At 39.9% G+C, this 17,933-nt stretch overlaps 1 protein-coding gene across 1 annotated transcript; it reads right to left on the bottom strand.

The window, feature by feature from the left end:
• Positions 1 to 2,006: 2,006 nt before the first annotated feature.
• Positions 2,007 to 14,829, bottom strand: TMEM33 (transmembrane protein 33). The gene is made up of 8 exons (XM_024211698.1): positions 14,748 to 14,829; positions 14,521 to 14,599; positions 12,518 to 12,612; positions 11,819 to 12,006; positions 9,193 to 9,260; positions 7,948 to 8,081; positions 3,225 to 3,308; positions 2,007 to 2,229 (listed from the first exon to the last, which is right to left on the bottom strand). Exons 2-8 carry the CDS (start codon positions 14,575 to 14,577, stop codon positions 2,100 to 2,102), a joined length of 756 nt encoding a protein of 251 aa, XP_024067466.1. The 5' UTR covers positions 14,578 to 14,599; positions 14,748 to 14,829; the 3' UTR covers positions 2,007 to 2,099.
• Between the last annotated feature and the right edge of the window lie 3,104 nt (positions 14,830 to 17,933).

A 17,933-nucleotide genomic window follows, 5' to 3' on the forward strand; every position in this document is an offset into this window, starting at 1 on the left:
TCTTGAAAGCTGCCCTCCAGGGTTGTGAACACCAGTGCTAACGCTTAAAAACTTGCTTTCTTAGAATAAGTAAAAAGGTGGTTCCAAAATAAAGGTGGATGTAAGGAGGTGTCAGGGCTCTGATCTGTGTAGCATTTAGGTTAGATTCAAGTGTGGCAATGGGACTAGGTAGAGAAAAGCACACACACACACAAAAATTGCACTCTCTGCTCAACTTCAGGACTCGTCTCAGAATATTGCAGTTACTTTACACAGAGGAAATAAACTCGAAAAGCCATCTACTAGCAAACTATTTTTTTAACATTCATTTTATTGCTGTAGAAATTTTAGTTTTTATAAAAACACTCAGATCACAGGACACATAGATATTGAGGCTGGTTGCAAGTCTGAGCAGCTGTACCAGAGTATAGCATGCAGTTGCTTCTGCACAGTGTGTAATAGTTCCATAAATAGCTAATTATGCTCAAAAAGCCAAGGTCAGAGCAATCAAGTAAAATTATTCACAACATCATTTTTATCAGTACCTGGAGGTTGAGCAAAAATGTACAATGCATGGCTCCTGACAGAAACTAATGACTGACAAGCCTAAATTACATCAGCAACATACGTAAGGAAACTAGATAATTACAAGGAAATATTTTGACTTAAGGAGCAAGAGTTTTCCAAATATTTAGTATAAGGTCTGATCTGATCATGCAATAAAGGACACTGAATTATAAAGGAGACGCTCAAATGAATAAAATTTAACTTCTATGCAACTAAAGTATCAATTGTATACTATGCCTACTCGCCCAAACATCTTAGCCTGTTTCCTTAAAATTTGGGTAAATTCAGACAAATGTAATTCCTGGAAAAAAGAATACCTTTACAATAATGAGGTATGCTGGGTGAATGTGTAATCAGCACTCAATTTCACATGCATTTCTGAAGTCAAGATATTTAGTAGTGTTATTATAGGAACAGATTGACTTACGCCAAATTTTCTCTACAGTAATTTGTTTCAATAGATGTCTGACCAGGTGCAATCCTTTACGTAAATTCTCCATCTCAGTGAGGTTCTTAGAAACTGGGGAAATAATTCATATAGGACTAGCTACAGATTAACCTATATTTTCTAAAAAGTATCCATGCCTGAATTGTTGCAGTCCACCTTATTTAGGCACAAAAGCACTTGTATTTGCAATAATAATTTTTTGCACTATTACATTACTCAATGACTTAAGGTGGGTAGAAGTTTAAACACTGCACCTTCGTTTTATACAGAAGCCTACTGGTCAGTGACGTCACTACAGTGACAAAGACTTTCATCATATAGAAACACAAGCTCACTGTTCAGAGAGTTTGATATGGGCAGATCTTTAAGAATTCTCCCAAATGCAGGATGTGAAAGTATGGGGGCATTAGGTGATTTACTGGCGTGTTCACTTTTACATGACATTAAAAAACAGACTCGCCTCCAGAAAACTGTCACATCAACCACCACAGTTCATGAGATTTTTAATCCATTTGATTATCTCCTAAATGGGCCATGTTTGCATTCATGAACCGACTACGTGAATTTAAACAAATTAAGTGTACTGGGTATATTTGGAGTGCAGAAAAGAATACTGTCCAAAATGTACTGCATATGTCCGTATGCCAATTGCTATCTGTAACAGACTACAAGTTATTCTGTGGTAACATTTTATAGTAGCTATGCATACAGCTAGGATTGACTAAAATTCTTAAATATATATCTGCTTTCAGTAGGTCTATTTTATGGGGGGAAAACAGGTACAATTCTCTGTTAACCATTTGGTTTTTTGCATGTTTAACATTCTGTATGACTGGGTATTTTTTCCTTAAAATAATTTTGGCTAAGACGCAAACAGATACTTTCACCAATTAGCAATACAGCATAGTAATATTTTCTTGGAAACTTAGGACAACTTAGAAACTTTGTGAGACAATGCACTGAATATCTCAGAGGGAAATGTATAGACAATTTTATACAAACTAGAATGAGATCAGTGTAAAAACTGGAATTTATAACCATTAGCAGAAATGCCAGCTGCTCATAATGTTCACAATATATACATACACACATTTCTGAAAGTTAATTATGCAACTGTTGGTGCTAGTCTGCTTATAAAGGAAATGCTATTGAGGCACAGTCTTCTTACAAAAAGAGGGCATGAAGGCTTCATTATTAGGTGTTCAACAACAATCCTCAGCTCTGTGAAAAGAGTCCTGAAAATAATAATAAAAAAAATCAGAAATATATTTACATCACAGCTGTGTTGATCAGCAGCTATTAAACCTCAAAACGGTCTTCAATTCAATTATTCAAGAATCTCATATTAGATCCCAAAAGTAGCTAGAAAGCATCTGAGAACAACTTAGTGTAATACTTTTATATGAGTGATAAATGTTCAGTGTGGACCTGAGAATTCTTGCTCCTGAAATTCTTCAGGTTTTTAATCACTTTTGCAAGCTACTTCAAACTTAAAAGGCAGCCTCAGACAAAAAGGGAGCACCATGAAAGAAAGGTGATAGTTTTTACAAGGGGAGAGAGGTGGTGGTGGTGGTGTAGAAGGTGCAAGCAACAGAGCAAAGAGACACCAAGAAAGGAAGAGAGACAAACCCATGTTCTAGAACCCCTTCCCCTCCTCCAGGAAGAAAGACTGCATGGCAACACTCTCACAACAGAAACAATTCAGAATGTCCTATAAATTCCAGCGAAATCCCAGTTTCTCTCTTCAGGGCACATATAATTAAGCAAATGAATCAAATATAATGCTGCACTGCTTTAAAGGGTTTTTTAAGATGTCAAGGATTGAAATGCTTTCCTGGATTTCTGTTGAAAGACATCAATAGTAAAATGGAATGATTGATTTCTTGTAGTATACTGTACTTTTGAGGCTTTGGTTCTCAAACTAGTCTGTGGCAACAAAACCTGTCCTCTAACTGAGGAGCTTCACTTCACAAAAAGCTTATCTAAAAACAGTCATGAGAAAACTTTTCACAGTATATTACTTGTACAACTACAATTTAGTGAGGGAGAAGAGCAACCTCCCATTTATGGTGCTGTTTGGAAAATGTAATTTTGAATCAGCGTTTTTTTTTATTTTTTTTTTTTTAAGCCCAGTTACATGCTAGAAATGTAATTCATATGTAACATTTTAGCATACTATTGTACATAAGTTTTAATACATTATTAATTCTCAAATCAATGTAATGCTTACCGGCAATATGGATTTCTACGGGAGGAATAACGCAATGTAAGAAATCTATAGTAAATGAAAGGCTGAAGCAAACTTCCCTGGCCACTGAAAGGAAAGGAAAAAGATTGTTCTGAGTTTTGTCATCACAAACTCAATATGTTTTGCAATTAGAAATAAGGCAACTACATATATTTTATATGTTGAGGATAGTCAGATGATCACATTTGTTTGAGAATCCAGATTTGACAAACAAAAAGCAATAAGATATCTAGAAACACCAGCATATTCATATCCACTAAGGCTGAAAGTTATAAAATAAAAAGCAACAACTGCATGCTACACCATAATTGAAATTTGAAAAACACAACGAAAGAAACGCAGTATTACTGCTCTCATATTAAAATTACCATTTATAAAGTGCTTTATGTGCCCAATTTTCAAGATGTGACAAACACAGAAGTGGATGCAAATGCCTGTGTAGTTTGAACAGGAAATTCCATGTATGTGCTTGCAAACTGGTATTCAACTGGTCAGGTACATGAATAAATAATTGATTTGTATATCCAATTATGGTAATTGCTTGAGACACTAAGCATGGCATTTTGAATCCTTTCCACAGAAGCTATTCTTCACAATACCCCTGCATGCTGTCAAAATGCATATTAAGGCTTAAAAGTCAATACTATATACACAAGATACTACATATACTTAATGGAGTTTGGCAGTGGCTGTTCTGGGACAACACAAGTTTACTACATTTTGCAAACTTTGCATCAACTTGTTCATCACTAAATTCTTTGCTACAGTATTTCATACAAGACATGCTACATGTTTACACTGCAATAAAACATTCAAGGCTGGCCCACATCAGTGGACTTGGGCTTGTGGGGCTCGGGCTGCAAACTTCTGTGTAGATGTCCAAGCCCAGACGTCCACACAGCAAGTTTACAGGCCCAGGCCAGCCATGGGGGTTTTATTGCTGTGTAGACATATCCCCTGGGTTTTATGTAGTGGTAAGAAAAGGAGCATCCTGATTTAATTTCATTGGATGGAAAATATAATCTGCCACATGTGTAGCTCAATATCAATGCAGTCTGATTTGTGAAAAGCTCGCTCATATATTGTTACATTAAGAGCTCTGAAAATAGCGAACTATAGGCAAGACTATTTTTCAGTAAACTGGATTTCTTCAAACATTTAAAAGGCATCTTTATCCCATGGACTATGGAAATTTGAAGTGTAAAATAAATTGAGCTACAGTGGGGGGGGAAAAAACATGCATTAAAAAAAAGGGGGGGGGTTGTGCATGTGTGCACACTTTATACTGATTTTAAGAGGTCCAAAAGGAGATGAGATGTTTTTAAATGTTACTTTTAGACCAGATCTCAAATGATTTTTAAAATAATTTCAGCATCTGAAAATAGGGTTTCCTAATCAGTTAGACAAACACTATGTTGTATGACTGTGACTAAAGACAGCAACTGCTTATCTCCGTACCATGTCCAAGAAAAGCTATATTAAGCACATTCCCTTCCTTTTTGCTTAAGAGTTAGCTAGGCTCATCATGTTCTACACCAAGACCAGCTTGCCTAAGATATATCTTCTCCAGCAAAAGCCACATTCCCCTCTTGAATTTAAGTCTAACTTTCTACAACTACAGCATAATATTTTGAGTAATAGCAATCTTCGGAGGTAGCTATCCTTCAAAAATAAAATAATAAAATGGTAGCAGAGTTTATTTTCCTGTACATTTTATAGAACAGAGTTCTTTAATAGGTCATTCTTTGGCTCACAAAGCATCAAGGAACACACAATGGAAAAGGATCTACACAGAACATTTGCAACACTAAAGGTAGTCATGAGTTCTCATTTGACTTCATAAGTGTCCTCAGCCTGCCACACTGAGGAATGAGATTTGATAGATACAATTCTTCAGAGGACATCTCAGAAAGTCCAATATGCCCTTCCTAAAGAATTAAATCTCATCTTTACAAGGTAATTCCTCAAACTGGATGGTTGATGTAGCCAGAGGAACAACAAAAATCTAAATTATATGTACATGAAGAATGGGTTGGAAGAAATCCTTCCAGATTTTCCACCTGTGTACTAGGAAATATATACGTCCATGAAGATTCCCCCCCAAGCCTTTCTGCTAGAACCTGGTGATGAATGGAAAATGCATTTTCTGTGTACAGGCTGAGGGGGAGTCCTTGATTTGATATCTATGACAAATTTAGTCACATTTCACCAAAGCTAAGCACGCTGCCAAAATTTAAAACAAAAACAAAAACAAAAACAAAAAAAAATGTATATGGTTGCTCAGAGACTGTTTCCCTCCGATAGTAAAATAGGAGAGGCATGGAATGGATGCTAAAGTGCTAGCTTTTAACTTCTACCTGCTTAGCTAAACACTCCTATAAATATTTCACATCCTAAAGATCATGAAACTATGCACTGATTGTTTACACTGTGGGATCACTGGTTTTGACTTTGGGTTTTGTTTAAAAAATATAGACAAAGATTTACTTGATCTTAGTGCATCTGCCTTGTATCTTGAGACAACTTTAAATTTGCTGACTGAAGAATTTATTGGACTCTTGATTTAGTCACTTGTTACAAGTCATTGCCCAGCATTGTGCACCCACATGCTATGAACTGATTAAGGTTGTGACGTTGCACTCCATATGATTTTATAAAAATATGCTAATGAGTGTGAATATAATGTAAGTGGAATATGCTTCATGCAAAAGGTCTCTTGTAAGGTATCATTACAAAGCTTATAATCTGAGTGTGTTCATCCTATTTGTATGAATGTATCATTCTTGTATCTGAAACTAGAATTACAGTATGAAATAGAACTCTGAGGTCCTATTGTAATTATGCAAAGTCTGGGCCATTAATGGTGGTTTGAAATGTTGATTGCTCCCATCAACTAGGACAATTGGTTGTAAATGGCTCGGTTTACTTGCAAGCCTTCCTGAGAGTCAGGCCAGGAAGAATGAAGGCTTGGGGTCTCTCAGGACATGTGACCATGTAACCTGGTACTGGAATCCATCTAAAACCTGGGGCTTTTCCATTTAGAAGGAGGGGTGGGGACCCAGAGAGAAAAGATTCCCGCCTTGTGCCAAAGCTATATAAGGGGGTGGAATAGAACAAAGGAGGTTCCAGTCATGAGAAATCCCCTAGCTACGACCTGAGCTAGAACAAGGACTGTACCAGGGGAAAGGATTGGGCCCAGACTAGGAAGGAGTCCAGTCTGTGAAAGAAGCTTATTGGAACATCTCTGAGGGTGAGATTTCATCTGTAATCAGTTTCTTAATGTATTAGGCTTAGACTTGCGTATTTTGCTTGGTAACTTACTTTGTTCTGTCTGTTATTACTTGGAACCACTTAAATCCTACTTTTTATACTTAATAAAATCACTTTTTGCTTATTAATTAACCCAGAGTAAGTAATTAATACCTGGGGGAGCAAACAGCTGTGCATATCTCGCTATCAGTGTTATAGAGGGCGGACAATTTATGAGTTTACCCTGTATAAACTTTATATAGAGTAAAACGGATTTATTTGGGGTTTGAATTCCATTGGGAGCTGGGTGTCTGGGTGCTACAGACAGGAGCACTTCTTAAGCTGTTTTCAGTTAAGTCTGCAGCTTTGGGGCACGCGGTTCAAACCCTGGGTCTGTGTTGGAGCAGACTGGTGTGTCTGGCTCGACAAGGCAGGGTTCTGGAGGCCCAAGCTGGCAGAAAAAACGGGCTCAGAGGTAGTCTCAGCACATCAGGTAACAGTCCCAAGGGGGTTTCTGTGATCGAACCCATCACAAAGGTATCACAGTTTATCACCAATAATGTCCCCATTAAAATGAATTGCATGCTATGAGCTCCAAAGCCAAAACAACACAGATCATTACTATTTGTATTACAGTAGTACCTTCAGGCCACACATTGTGTTAGGAACTACACAAACGAGGAATAAATGATAGTCCCGGCTACAAAAAGAGGTTAAGGGACAGCCTAGGGCTCTAGTCTCAGAACGACCAGTGTGTGGATAGACCTCTATGCCTGCATGGAGCCTCATTGAAGTCAACTTTAATGGATAGGCTTGTAGCCTCTATACTGAAGTTAATGGGGCTCTACAGAGATGCAGGGAGATCACTGAAGGATCAGGACCACATGGAGATAGGCCTTCAATCATAAATCATCAAGACCTTCAATCATAAATTCTTCAGACTGGGGCCATGACTGCTTCTGGTCACATTTCCTAGCACAGTGAGGTCCCGATCCTATTTAGACTTTTGAGTGCTCTACTTAAATAAAAGCACCAGTTGTTTGTTTTTAAAAGCTAAAATCCCAGCTACCTTACCACTGGCATGTGTTCCATTACATTGACCAAAGTTATTCAACTCTACCCAATAAATTAGTGTACGGTCAAATCTCAGTTGCTGTTACTCAAACAAAACACACATAAAAACAGACACACACCAGGCATTTCAAGTCTATTTCTGTGATCACTGATAAAATGGCAAAAATTCACTTTGATTTAGCAGAATGAAATTAAGTAATCTGTCAGATTTTTATCTATAAGAAATTAAGTGTATCTGTCTCTATGAACAAGCTCAGGGACAGATCCTGCAATGAGCTTCACACCTGTACCCATGTAGAACTAACTGCAAGATTGAGGCCTTGGGTAGGAAATGTTCAAGTATGGAAGTCAATATATTAGAAAATGTTTCTGTAATTCTTACCTAAGAAGCATAAAAACTGTAGCTGGCATCAGGAAAATTTCATTGCAAGCAATAAATTTTAGAATATTTTGTTGATTAGCATTTAGTTTCTCTAAAAGACTTCTCAGGAAAGGCAGACTATTCAAACCTCTTGCCTTTAGAAAAGGAAAACAATAGTTAGAGTCAGTTAGATTGTCCAGTTCTGTTCTTGCTCTAGTTTTAACTCAAACACTCAAATGACTGTCAGCCATACTAATTTCAGGAACTTTTGAGACCCTACCTAGTTACTTGAAAACTAATAAGATTCTGGGATCCTCTAAAGGACACTTCAAATATAGGGCTTTTGTAGAAAAGAGAAGCATTGCAGAAAAATACCCCACATTTACATATGTCCCAAACAGTTAATCCTAACACTTTCTATGAAAGGCAAGTAAGCATCTTCCACTTTTCAGCATTATCCACAAGACATATGGAGAAAATATGTGATTTTGGGAAAAGTAAAAATCCAGTTTTACCCTTTTTCACTTTAGTTACAGATGCCATAGCAATGGCCAATAGCTTTATTCTGATCACTAGAACGAAATATGTACCAGTAGCATATGGAAAATTTAATTTAAAAGAAAAAAAAAGATTCTAAAGGACAGTGTGTGTATTATATAAATAAAACAACAGTGAGGATTTGGGGCTGAGAAGCAGCTTCTTTAAATATTGTTTTGTTTTCCAACTTCATTTTAAGCACTTTGCTGTTTCACCTACTGAAACAGCACTTGTCTAAGTGCAGCTAGAAGGGGGTCCAGATGCAACCCACCATAATCTGTTGCAATGCAGTCAGATATCTCAAGTATTTCTGCATAGTAGACAAATGTGGAAGTCATTTGCTTCCATATGGATAGTAACTGGAGAGAAAAAGAGCACAAAGCTTAAATAGGATTAACATATTCTAAAGTACTGGTATTGAATCAACACAAGCTGGCTAGCAAGATGAGCACCTCAAACTAAGAAGAGGCTTGTCTACAAACATTGTGTCTGTCTGTCAGGAGGTTAGACCATCCAACTATATTTATTATGCAAAAATTAAATTGATTGGTTCTCAACTTTACCATATTGTGACCCCACATTGGAACACAAAAGCGTTTCAAGACCACTCTCCCAACTAGCCATAAAGAAAGAGAGGATAATTGCAACCCTTTGAAATGTGTTTACAACCTCTAGATACAAGCCATTTTACACCAAAAAGTACTGAGCAATATATTGCACCATACTTACATCAATAACCTTCTTTGTATATGTGGCAGCATGAAGCAATGAGAACAGCAGAACTGGGAAAATACTCACTGAAGCAAGAAATAAGGAAAATTATAGGCCAGAAAGTATTTTAATACATTTATTCTGTACGATGATATGTCAGCATATCTACATAATACAGTTGTTATAGCATGAAGTATAGCATTATCCTTAGCAAGAAGTTTTCAAAATCAGTGACAGTAGTACAGAGCTCAGAGATATGTATATGTATAACAGTTCTCTCTGTAGCTATGTTTCCTTTTGAAAAAATAATATTAAAAAGAGGAGGGGTGCATAATCCGCTAGCAGCCTCTTTTGTGATGTTCTGAAAAGACTTAGCGGAACTAGGTGTAACTGTGAGACAGACATCACACACAGCTGTATTACTAGTGACCCAAACATTTCTTGATTTGTTTTGTTTCCATCAAGGATTTTGGGCAAGTCACTTAATCGCCTCATACCTTGGCTCTCCATCTGCAAAGTGGGAATAATAATCCTTCCTTTCTTTCACCCTTTCTTGTCTATCTAGATTGTAAACTTTGTCTAGCATAATGCGGTTCTGCTCTCAGCTGAGACTTCGAGGCACTACAGTAATAGAAAAAAGTTATCAGCCAAAGTCAGCAAATGGAGTTTATATTTTCCTTCCCGAGATGAGTCAATGGAATGAATTTGGGAAGATATCTAGTGCACTGTCACCACAACTTTTTATGATCAACCTTTACAACAGATACTGAAATGTAACAGGTGTAAGGGGCATAAACTAAATTCCACAAAGCTCTCTTGTTCCTAATACTTGAGACAGATTACTACTGCCTGGCATCTCTATTCTCTAGAAGTGAACTTGAATGTAGAAGTAGAGCAAAATACATTCCAGACCCACTTTCTGGTATTATGTCATGTCACAGTGTGCGTTCTAAACTTCATTCTGAAGCCAAGGTCACAGAACTGCAAATTAAAGTCCTTTGTGTAACTGATCAAGTGTCTGGCGCTGAAGTGAAGGAAAGGGCGCTTATCTTGGTGTGAACTGACTGCTCAGACTGACGAGTCTGAAGTGTTAACAGAAGATGGACAGAGTGCACACAGATTAAACAAGGTGTTAAAGATAGTTATTCAAAAGCTAGTCTGTACTGTCAAAGTATCACAATCCTAACGTATACTACTTAATGATCAGGATTTTTTTTTTCCCCCCCATAAAAAATGTTTACTCTGGTATATACTTGACTCTATGAGCTACTACAGTATTAACTGGCAACAGTGAAAGCATGAAATCCCTAAAGAATGGTTTACAATGCTGTTTTAGACAAAGAATGGCAGCACACTTCTTATTAACATACTATACTTCACGATGGCAGTCAGATGTCTCTGCTGCCAGGCACATCTTAGTACAGTGAAACAATAAATAAAATAGGTAAACCTGAAGAAGGAAGATAACCACTTACTAAATTCCTGTTGCTTGTCATCAAGCTGAAAGCTACTATTTCAACAGCTAAAATTCTCATTAATACAGTGAAAATAAACGTATCTAAGGAGAAGCCTCAATAGCTCTTATCAATAGTTTAGAAGTGAGGTACCAAATCAGATATAATTCACATGTAGCCCATGGTGGTAGTGACAGAGATATTACCATCCGATGACTGTTCAATGGATTACATGAAATGAGTTTGTTATATCACTGCCATAGTTCCTGAGTCTCCGCAAAAAGAAAAACAAAAAAAACCCCACAATTGCCTGGAAGCAGAGACTGAAATGTACTTTCACCGTAAGAGTGGTCCCTCCAGGTAAGGGCCACATGCCATGTGGGAGAGATTTGCTATACTGACTACCCCTAAGGCTAAGTTTTTGTCTCAGATATTTTTAGTAAAAGTCAGGAACAGGTCACAGGCAATAAACAAAAATTCACAGAATCCCGTGACTTGTCCCTGACTTTCACTAAAAATATCCCTGACAAAATGGGGAGGCGGGTTCAGCACCCACTGCTGCTGGGGCTCTGGGGTCCCCCACTGCTGCAGTGAATGGGGGCTGAGCAGCTCGGGGGGGGGGGGCCTGCTGCCCGCAGCAACAGGGAGCTCCAGGGGGTTCCCCACCACTTGCGACTAGTGGGAACTCCAGGGTCCCTGCAGCCTGCTGGGCTGCTGCAGGGTCAACTTGCTCCAGCAGCTAGGAGCTCAGGGGGCTCTTCCTCCCCCCCCCCCCCCCACGGCTTGGCAGCTGCAGGGGGTCCCCACGACCACCGGGCAACTGCACAGGGTCCTCACCACCACCTTCCCCCATGGCTGGGCAGCTGCAGGGGATTCTCCCACCAGGGCAGGCACTGGGACCTGCGGGGGGTCCGGCTGGGAGTTCCAGCCCTGGGGCAGAATGTCACATAGGTCAATAGAAGTCATGGATTTCGTGACTTCCGGGACCTCCGTGACATAATCATAGCCTTAACTATGCTGTATGTTCTATGGATAGCAGCCACACTTTGGTTTTAAATCAATTTCTCCAATCACAATGAAGGCTGCTGTGGAAGAGAATTAAGTGTCACAATCCTCACACATGGAGTAATGTTTAAGGTAATAAATAATAATAATAATAATATGTGAAAGAGTACTTAGATAAAGGATACTTGTAACAGGATAAGAATTAACGAAGATGAGAGAATACATAAGGTAGTGGCAGCTGTCCTCCAACAAAGCCTGAGCCAGGAATGTCCTGCTTAGCTGAAAATGTGGTAACCTTTGGTGTAGTCGAAGAGCACTGGTAAGTGCATTTGCTAGCAAGGCACGTTGATAAAAGCTAGCTGCTTCATGCAACCTGTAAATTATCAGAGGAGAGGTTACCATACAAACCATCCTCCCTTAAGGATTGCATCATGACTGCACAATACTTGAAGCTATTTCTTCTATTACAACCAAGACAACGATCAGTATTAATTTGTTGTTTTTTTTTTAAAAAGTCTTTTTTATTTACGTAACATTGCTGATGTGCATAGCACTCAACATTACAGAACTACTGAAAGCATTATTTCATAGGAATACAGGGGAAAAAAGCAGTCTTCCTAGTCAGTTCCAAGGAAACAAAATTAAAGATTTTTTTAAGAAAGAAGTTAGATACTTTATTAAAATTATTTTTAACAACTTAAATTCTCAAACTGTTCTACTGAAGTGAGAGTAAAAGTTAAAACCCAGACAAGCTAAAACAAATAATCTGCACACATTTCTTTACGACCTATGTAATCTTTGGGAAATTGAAAGCTTGCATAAGCATAAGATAAAACTTAGTTATTTTGTAACATTCGAACAACTGAAAATAGTACAATACATACCCTAGAAGGGGCAGAACAAATAAAGCTGAACAGTAGACTGTGAACAAACGGGAAAGCCACATTGCTGTGTCCAACTTGTTAGTCATCAGAAATTGCTATATTGAAAAGAAAAAAACAAAACCCCCCCACAAGTTAGTGTCTAAACATTTAGTTATATCCAAGCCAGACATTCTTTCCTATTTTCAGTAATGCATAGTTTATCAGGAGACTTCATTTATATGCCAATACCAAATGAGCTGCGACTAGCCTATAGAGTCTATTTTGCTACTTATATTGTAACTCAGTATAGAGCCAGTCTTGCAATAAGATCTGATCATATGAATTCCTTAGCCCAATTGACTCTCCCAGGTCTCTGTATGGATGCAAGCATCCACTTTCTTGGCTATGACTGAAGTCTACACTTCCCATCTCTAGGGCCAGGTGCTCGGCCCAGGACTCTAAAGGTAGAAATGAGGGGAAGAACCTTTCTATTCTGGGACCAGTTGGGGCTGGTCTAACTTATACCAGCAGGAACAGTCTCCTAAGAAGCATCTGACTGAGCAGAGATCGCTGGATCATTGCCATTTTGCGCTCTATCTGCACACCTTCCCACCCTAAACGTGCTCAGTGTGCCAAAAGTGCTGTAAAGAGGTAGTGTGAAACCAATTTTATGCCACTCAGGGATTCCTATACATCAGAGGAAACCCCAAATGCCCCATTTAGGGCAGCCTTCCAGTTGGAAAAGCCCAGGGCAAAGATCTGGCCTGAATACCTCTAAAGAAGTTTGAAGATTAGTTCCCATCTCCAAGCACTTGTTTTATTTTGGACATACTGTAGCTAATGCAGATATAAGCTGGGACCATTAACTGTGAAATAATTACTAAATATTTAAAAGTTACAGGTGTCTTTATTTTATGATCTGTTCACTTATTTGTATGTAATGGTTGCAATATACGTGTAAGATTGTATGTTAATTAAGAGATTTCAAAAAAGCATTTACAATGTGGTTTGTGATAAGAATTCTGTGTTTCAATTTCAAGTTACATTTTAATGAAGAGTTCATTCAAATTTAGACATTCCCCTGCAATGTCATGAACTGAAACAAAGTGACAGAGTGCATGTGAACCAGAAAGTGAAACTTACTTATTTTTCCTCTTAAAACTGATTGAAGCTCACAAAGTGAACAATTAAAACAAATGGTCAAATTAGATATTCGTTTTTCTTTTTCACCAATATGAAGTTTTAGTAATACATGTAGTGTGCATTTGGGTCATGTGTGCATCTGCTGTCTTACCTGTCAGTGATGTTGCTGGAATGGCAATTTTAAACTACATAAGAGGACATTAACACAATGAGATGGAAAAGGGATACTGTAAGAAAGAAGTTCACCCAAAGCCAAGACTAAACAGCTTGTCCACAGTAGGAAATAAGGCATGTTTTTACAACCTTAATGGGGACAGCACACGTTATAGTTTTGAACATGTTAGTAGGTCAAGGTGAACTCTAGGAGAGAATCTGAACCTTCACCAACTAACACATGTTCAAAACTACAGCTTGCCCTGTCTATCACAGGATTTTCAAACATGCTAGCTATCACATTTTAAACACCTCCCTAGTTGTTTCTTAGCAGGGACAAGCCCTCACTGACTGGCAGAGGCCTCAGGGATTCTGGTATATTAGAATATGATGGTTATGGAAAGCTTGGAAACAATTAGCACAACGGCTGGGGAGAGCAAGAGACGGAAGCAGAACTGCCTGAAGACGGTGGTGGAGGGAGGATGTGAAAGAAAGGAAAGTGCTGAGGTTAAGGAATACGCCCAGCAGCTCAAAGAGAGGCATACTTGAAAGCAGAGAGGGAGTCTTTGTCCGTACAGCGCCGGGCACTGTGGGGCCCTGGGGCACTAGAACCAGTTATACCCCAAGTGGGGGCAGATCTGGGGGGAGAATTCAGCTCGACACTGGAGGGCACGGAAGGGACGGTCCGCCCGCCCGCCTGGGACAGGGCCGCCGGGGCCTCTCCTTACCACCGCTCCTCCGCCGGCGCCACCCTGCATGGGCCCGTTCTGCGCTGTATCCGCCATGGCCGGCCGCTCGGGACACGCTCTGCGGAGAGAGAAAAGAGCATGAGCCGGGCATGGAGCCGCGTGGCCCCGGGCACGGCCCCGCCGCTCCCCTGCGCCGCGCCCAGCCCCTCGGCGGAAGGAGCACCAGGGGCCTGGCCCCGGCGCGCTCCGGGGCAGGCGGCACCTACCAGGCTGACCCGACACCGAAAGCACCCGGCAGGAACAGGAGCGACAACCTGACAGGCGAGGCGGGCCCGACCCGGATGCAGCAGAGAGTCAGTTCCAGGTTCGGCGCTGGGGCATGCTGGGTAACGTAGGCAGCGCCGGGAGGGCCGCCCCCTAGTGCTCTTTGACGCTGGCGGAGCCGCCCCGCCCAGCGAGCCGCGCGCAGTGCGCTTAGCAACCCTTGTTGGCCACGGGGCTTCTTCGACGGGCTCTGATGCCCGCCGACCTCGTGACGCACCTCCCCCCCCCCCCCCCCACGGGCCCAGAACGTATCATTGCCCGTAACAGTTAGTGACATCATGCTGGCGGCCTCGCTTCCCCTCTGTGACCTCGCAGCGATCACCTCTCCCCAGTGACATCACATTGATAACCTCACCTCCACCCCGTGACATCCCAATGATCGCCTCACCCCAGTGATGTCACATCAATCCCTTCAGCTCTGCCACATGACATCACCACAATTTCTTCACCTCCAACCTGATACCACATTGATCACTTTGTATCAGTGACATCTCATCAATCACCTCTCCACCCCATGGCATTACATCAGTCACCTCACATAACATCACACTGATTGCCTCGCTTCCACCCCAGTGACATCACAGTAATTGCCTCGTCTCCATCCAAATGACATCACATCAATCACCTCACCTTCCCCATGACATCACAGGGATCACCCTGTCCCAGTGATATCACCTCCACCCAGTCATATCACATCAATTGCCTCACCTCAATGTGGTAACATCACATCATCTCATGGAACAGGGTAACGTATGATTATATACCAACACAGCATGGTTACATTTGCACCATCTTGCACTGATCTGGTGACAGAGTGACATCATCTAAGCCCACATCAACACCTCATGCCACCATAAAAGGATGACATGTAACCTCATGCTGATGCAATGCAGTGACATTATACAATCACACACCAAAGAAGTGTAATGGCAACATAAAACTTTATACATATATAGTATGACAGCACTTTGCCTATGCCAGCTTGGCATGGTGGCGTTAATGCATCATTTCATGACAATGTGGTGCAGTGACAATACCTCATAGATGTGACAGATGTGATGCTTTAGAAGCATGGAATATGCAAAGACTATTGCATCAATTTATAATGTTATCTGTATCTTTATGGGCTGGCTCAATGAGTGAGTTAAAAGATGTTTCCTGTAGGAACTAAAGTCACTGGGGGGATAATTAATTTAAATCCCTAATGCAGGTAACAAGTCTGTGGAATTTCCTCCCCCTGGGGAAATAGCATATACTGGATTGACCTAGTTCAAAAGATATGGCAAACAAAGAACTGCAAACTATATAGAGAAATAGCCCTGATTTGGGAGAAGGGACACACTCAATCCAGGAGTTGATATAAAACTTGTGCCATACATATGATTTTAAAATGAATTAATTACCTCACAACAGAACTGATATTTAATTTAAAGTTAAGAATCCTTGCACTTTAAAACTGGAGAACTTAAATACAGGTTTGTTGTAATCTTTTTAATTTCATCTGAGGCAGAAAATGTTAACCTTTGAAAGGGTTACTCCAGAGATACAGGTTACACACCCTCCTGCCTCTAGATTTATTAATTAAGGGACCAAACAGGCACGGATAGGTGCAACAAATAATTTATTAAACAAGGACCCCCAAAATAACCATAACAAGTATATAAAACCACTCGGTTGTTAACTGAACAATAGGCTTTAAGCCCAGAACCCCAAAAACCAATACACACTATGGGTGGGGAAAAGAAGAGGATAAAAGGGATTAACACATCACCATTCTTCACAATAGATACGGACACCAGAGAAGATGATCAGGATCACAGGACACCAGCAAGGATTCAGGAACGAAGGACACCACGAAGACATCATGACACACCAGGATCAGGCACAGGTAAGCTACTCTTCTGTCTTCTCTTGATACAATGTTTCTATTCTTGACACGATGTCTTGGCTGTGAGCAAGCACAGACACTGGGCTGCCACTATGGTAGATAGCGACTGGTACCAGGTGATCAAGCCTTATATACCCTGCTGATTACCAAGTCACCTGACCTCCGCTTTCCCGCCACACAAGAAAAGAGCGCCAAACCTTTCAACAAGAAAGGGGCTCAATATGGAGAGTAAACAACAACTTGTAAGAAACAAAATGGTGAAAGCAAAAATTTCCTTACAGAACCACCTCCTACGTCTATAGTCTGAGGGCTTTATTCATCCCTATGTAAATCTGGATTAACTCCATTAAAGTCAGTTTCTAGTCAAGGAGAACAAACTCAGGTCCTCACCGTCTGGCACCTTTGCATTTCACTTTTCATCTTCTGACATGATTTGAACTCTTGTGGTTTCTCTCAACGATGTGTATGAGGTTCCCCCTCCCGGTGACAGAGATTTTGGGAAACAAAGCCATCTGCTCAGATTTCTAATATCTCAAGATACTTAAAATTACTCTTTATTAGCAAAAAGGCATATTTACGTGACTAAATATATTGGAATCAACATCAGCTAATCAGAGTAATTTCTGATTTATGATAATTAACTCTGAGGATTGATTGGAAAAGATTCAGTAAACCAGGAGAGTGTGCAGTGAAATACCTAGATAGGCAGGGAGTAAAAGAACATTGGCAGCTAATAACAGTTATAAGTAAGGCCTAGAGCCGATTAACAAACTTAAATTGAAAATGTAGGACCCAATTCTTCACTATTTGTACCTTGTGTAGTCACTTGCACTTGGATAAAGTGAATGCAAAGTGGGCCTAAGTGCAACACATCTCTTTTGGTAGTGTTTTACACTCATTTTCCACAGGTGTAAATGATTACCCAGGGCGCAAGACAATGCAGAATCAGAACTGTAAATATGGCCATAAGATGTTGCACAAGGGTTTTTGTATTCAGTAAAACCAAACATAACCAACAAAAATGTGTATTATGTTAAGTTGGAAATTTCTAGTATATATCCTGAGCCAAAAAGAAAAACTGATGTGAAATTGGAATTAAGATTGTGGGTTTAGATCAGTAATTTAAGGATAAAAAACATTCCAAGACTACTGTAATTATCCCCTTAAAAAACATTAAAAATCTAGGAAATTCAGAGTTTAGATTGAAACTTAAAAGAAATCTAATCATGTTCAGGTATGA

Source organism: Terrapene carolina, unplaced genomic scaffold, assembly GCF_002925995.2.
Source record: "Terrapene carolina triunguis isolate 2854851 unplaced genomic scaffold, T_m_triunguis-2.0 Scaffold66, whole genome shotgun sequence".
Lineage (NCBI taxonomy): Eukaryota > Metazoa > Chordata > Testudines > Emydidae > Terrapene > Terrapene triunguis.